The sequence below is a fragment of the Erythranthe guttata genome, chromosome 5 (genome assembly GCF_056151865.1).
Source record: "Erythranthe guttata isolate IM_541 chromosome 5, IM_541, whole genome shotgun sequence".
NCBI lineage: Eukaryota > Viridiplantae > Streptophyta > Magnoliopsida > Lamiales > Phrymaceae > Erythranthe > Erythranthe guttata.
This window is the reverse complement of record NC_142537.1, coordinates 12,413,507-12,418,735: the sequence shown is the minus strand read 5'-3', so window position 1 is coordinate 12,418,735 and position 5,229 is coordinate 12,413,507. Positions and strand designations below refer to the sequence as shown.

Below are 5,229 nucleotides of genomic sequence, written 5' to 3'. Positions count from 1 at the left end.
TTGTTGAAATTATTTTTGAAAGCTCGATCCATTGCCTCAAAAGCAAAAGTGGAAACTTTTGAACTTTTGAGAATCGAGTTTATTAAAGTCCTTAAGAGGTGAATTTATTATCTCAAACGCCTATCTTTCAAATTTTGACGTAATCTCCTCAATTCAAGAAGAATAGCCACAGATACCCATATTTCCTACCTCGAACCAAAGAGCCTAGCAATTGAAAGCCACAAAGCCCCAATGATCCCAATAGCTTAATGTTCGATATTAGTAGAGTAGAATAATTTGGTGAGTATTTTGAGTCAAACATATGCATGTAAGTATAAATTCTTTCTATCTTTAATTTGCAAATATTGGATGCTTGAAGCAATTGTATGATTTGTGGTTTTTGGTAATGGTGAGTGGCTAAGTGCTGTTGAATTTTGAGCTTGCGAATGCCTAAGAATTGTCATTACAATTACAAGTTCTGAAAACGTGAAGTTGATCATTGATCTATGTAATGAGATGTAGTAGTTGAGTTATTTGCTTATTGGTAGATTTTGCTTCAGGACAAACAAAAGTTCAAGTTTGGGGGTGTGTTAAGTGTATATTTTTACACTTTATCGTATCTTTTTATTTGAGCTTTTGGTGTGTTTTAACGATAATTGGTGCTTAAAAAGTTAATTTATTGTATTTTAGGTACAAATTGAAGATTTGGAAAAGTATGGGGTCAAAACTGCAATTTGGAGAAAATATGGGCCAAAAGTGAAGAAATAAAAAATCTGAAGAAATTAGCCCGGGACGGCCGTCCCAGATTTACACTTAAAACTGGGACGGCCGTCTGAGAAGCAGAAGCAGCCTCTGGTTTTGGGACGGCCGTCCGAGTTTTAGTACAAAATTTGGGACGGCGTCCGAGATGACGAAAATGCGCAGTAAATGAATCCTAATTGCACAAGGAAACTACCTTCTTCTCCAAATTTCAACCCTATATAAGACCAAGACAAACACACAATTGGGAATGGATCTTTTACGCAATTTCAAGAGCAACAAAGCAATAACGAAGACGAATAATTCGAAGACTCCAAGCAAAGATTTATCGTTTATGATTTATTTTATTTGCGTTTTTACTTAATCATGAGTAGTTAATTTTCTTATTTCTAGGATTTTATTTGGAACCCTATGTGGGATTTATGAACCATTTTCTATGATTTTATGCAAGTTTTAATTCCTTATTATTTCTTCTACTTGTTTTATTAAGTTCATGAAACTGGCCACTTTATGTGTTTTTATGTTATTGTTAATCGCATGAATCGGAAGATCGGGTTAATAATTAGAACTGTGGTAGAAAACCTTTGTGGAATTAACATATTAATCTCTTAGGACCGTGATATTTACGCCAATCACCATCCGGGGACCACTATCCCAAAACAGGTCATGATAAAGGAAATAGTGGAGTAATTTCCGGGTATGCTTCTTCATGTTATTAAACGGAGAAAATAAGAGTTTAGTCTGCCAATTTGAAAAATGTCTTCCTTTATTTTGTTATTTCCACTTGTTGTAGTAGTAGTGCAAGGAAACGTTGAAGATTGTACGCCAATCAGATGCAGTAAACATAGCCCGATAATTCGGTTTCCTTTCAGACATCAAACTCTGCAACCTCAGCACTGCGGCTATCCGGGTTTCGATCTAAACTGCGACCACAAAAAAGATGCTGTTCTTGTGCTTCCGTTCTCCGTAAATGTTGTTGTGAAGGCAATCAACTATACATCTCAAACAATTCTTGTTTATGACCCAGAAAATTGCCTTCCACAAATGCTACCCCATCTAAACTTATCTACCTCATCCTTCAGCTTCCTTCTTGATAAGTACTTAATATCAGACGCCGCCATTTATAAATGTTCTGATGCAGACAAATCTTTGTATCGCTTCATTCCTTGCCTTATTGATCCCATCAACAAATACTATATTTTTAATAACATACAACAATTGACTTCTTGTACAAAGATTCATGATATTTTAGATGTTCCACGGAGTATCTTCCATAAAAACGGCTTCCGTTTGGAGTGGTCTGAGCCAGTGGCGGACCTAGCTATGGTCTAGGGTGTGCAGTTGCACACCCTTGATTTTAAACAAATAACACCGTTATACATAAGTTGACAAGAAAAGCAGTTGGTTGAGTTGGTAAAGATGTTCCTTCATTTGTTATTTGGTCCCGGGTTCGAACCCCCAGCCTGTAAAATGCTGATTTTTTTTCAAATCTTTACATTTTTCACCCTTTTTCTTTTTAAATATTTACACAATTCACCTAAAATTTTTAAATTGTAAATTTTTGGTCCACTATTTTTATAAAGTGATATTTAATTTTTTTATTCTACAATTTAGCACCCCCTTGGCAAAAATCCTGGATCCGCCACTGGTCTGAGCCATCATGTGGCCGCTGTGAAGCTCAAGGCAAACGATGCAGCTTATATAATTCAACCAGACTTGATAGTATTCACTGTATCGACAAACAACCAACCAAAATTCATCATGGTACGTTTTATCTCATCCCATTTTTCAATTGGAGTTTATTGCATATATTTACTACCTCTGTGAAAATCGCAACTCCATGTTTCACCCCTGTCATAAAAATATTACCAAAAATTCCCCTGTATTTATTTTTAAGACAACATACTCCATACTCCACTCATTTAAATTTTCTCCATTGACCGGTTGTAAAACGACCGAAGTACCCTAGGAGTTTCTGCAAAAAAAAACTAGGGGACCAAATTAAAGTTTTCAAAAACTTAATCAAACAATTCAGGGGACTGAATTGTAATTTTCTGAAAATACATAATATTTATAAAATATTTTATATTTCTTTATGTCATATTTTCATAAATGGGCATGCAAAATCTCACACTAAATTTTACTAAATCACACACATAAAATCTAACTTTTTTCGATGATGATTTTTTTCAAGTCACTCAAAATTCGTTAATCTTTCACGTGAATAATCATAAAAAGTGAGTTTAGGTTTATTTAATATTTTTCAATTTCATTATGCCTTTTTAATTATTTATATTCGTATTAATTCGAATTTTTTTCTCAAATTCCAACTTTATTTTAGTTTGAACACATGAAGGTTTTTCTCAAATTCGAACTTGGAATGATATGGATGTTTTTTTAGTGTGTGATTTTATGAAAAAGTTAGGGAAAAAGAAGAAGGGTGGGGAAGGAGAAGATGAGATTTTAGAGAGAGAAAATTTTTCAATTGTGTGTATGATTTGGTAAAATTGGTGTGGGATTTAGCATATCAGTTTATAAATACCAAATATTCCTTTAGAAATATTTATAATTTAATAAATTTAAATCAAAGAAAATGCAATAAAAATATATTGAAAAAAAAAGAAAAAGATGTTGGGAGCAATTCCGTCATTTCACACAAAAAATGAAGAAAAGTCGCAGAACCCACGAGTGATACACACGATTTGCGAGGAGGGGGTTTGTCGTCTTTCACTAATGAATACAGAGTATTTGCTATTTTTTTAATGACGCGGAAAACAAGCAGTTGCGATTTTCATAAGAGTAAATGCAATAAGCCCATTTTATTCGTTATAGATTATCATTTGCCTAAAGAAATATTTTTCTTGTTGGTTACAGAAGCACTGAAGAAGCGACTGATTGCGGGTAAACAATTTCTATGCTTTTAATAATATTATATTATTCTAGTAGATGGGTTCTAATCTAACTTATGAATTATGTTTCAAAGGTTTTGGTTGCTTTCTTGCCGTGATAATCCTCGTCGCTCTCGTCCATCAATACATCAGATTTAGAACTGGCAGGGAGAATCAAATCAAGATTGAAAAGTTTTTGCAAGATTATCGAGCCCTTAAGCCGAGTAGATTCTCATACTCTGATATAACAAGGATCACTCTTCAATTTCGTGATAAATTAGGTGAAGGATGTTATGGAGTTGTTTACAAAGGAAAGTTGAACAATGAAATAGATGTTGCAGTTAAAGTACTAAACAATTCAAAAGGAAACGGAGAGGAGTTTGTGAATGAAGTAAGCACGATTGGGAGGATACACCACGTCAACATTGTCCGTCTTGTTGGCTTTTGTGCTGATGGATTTCGAAGAGCTCTTGTTTATGAATTTCTACCAAATGATTCCCTCGAAAAAATCATTTTCCAGGCGGCTTCGAATAAAATATCTCTTGATTGGGAAAAGCTAAAGGATATTGCGCAAGGCATAGCTAGAGGCATAGAATATCTTCACGAGGGATGTGATCAACAAATACTCCATTTCGACATAAAGCCGCAAAACGTATTGTTAGACCACAACTTCAACCCGAAGATCTGCGATTTTGGTCTTGCGAAATTGTGCTCAAAGGAACAAAGTGCAGTGACAATGACCGCGACTAGAGGAACAATGGGCTATATTGCACCTGAAGTACTGTCCAGGACTTTCGGGAGGGTTTCGTATAAGTCCGATGTTTATAGCTTCGGAATGTTGTTGCTTGAAATGGTGGGAGGAAGGAAAAACGAGGATCGTAATGTAAATAATACTAGTCCGGTATATTTTCCGCAGTGGATTTACAATCATATAAATGCGGAGGATAATCCCATGTGGTCACAAATTGATGAAAAAGGAAATAGTATAGCAAGGAAACTTAGTATAGTAGGGTTGTGGTGTATACAATGGTGTCCGACAGATCGTCCGTCAATGAAAGTTGTGGTTCAAATGTTGGAAGGAGACAATGGCGATCTCACAATGCCTCCAAATCCATTTCCAGCTACTTCGAATTCCGTTGGTGCCAGGCATTATCAAACTGAGATGGCTATCATATTAGAAGAGTAAAGGCTATATATATATATATATATATATATATATATATATATATATATATATATATATATATATTTCTCTTTTATCTTTCATTGTAGAATTAGGGTCTGTTGATATTGTATCCTTTTTTTTTACCTTTTACTTGTTGGAAAAAAAATATTGTTGTGTGTAATGGGACCTCCCGAAGACCTTGTATAGCGTAACAAGGAAAGAGTACTGAAGGAGTACTCATAGTTATTTACAAAATTGATTAATATGGATTACATGTACATTCACTACTATTTAAGAATATTCTGTATATATACACCATAAATAGACTTGTATATCTTTCCTTGTTTAGTTATGATAGATTAGGTTGTTTATACGATCATGCTTGATTCTCTCCGTGATCTCTCCTTGATTAGTTTCTTCTCATCTATATAAACCTTG

The 5,229-nt window shown here is 34.4% G+C and overlaps 1 protein-coding gene across 1 annotated transcript; it reads left to right on the top strand.

Annotated features, from left to right (window-relative positions):
• Positions 1-2,339: 2,339 nt before the first annotated feature.
• On the top strand, positions 2,340-4,839 carry LOC105958413 (rust resistance kinase Lr10; the record flags this gene model as incomplete). Its single annotated transcript, XM_088817970.1, has 3 exons — positions 2,340-2,502; positions 3,613-3,639; positions 3,722-4,839. Coding segments are annotated over 3 exons (1,281 nt in total), but the record flags the coding sequence as incomplete, so codon positions are not given.
• Between the last annotated feature and the right edge of the window lie 390 nt (positions 4,840-5,229).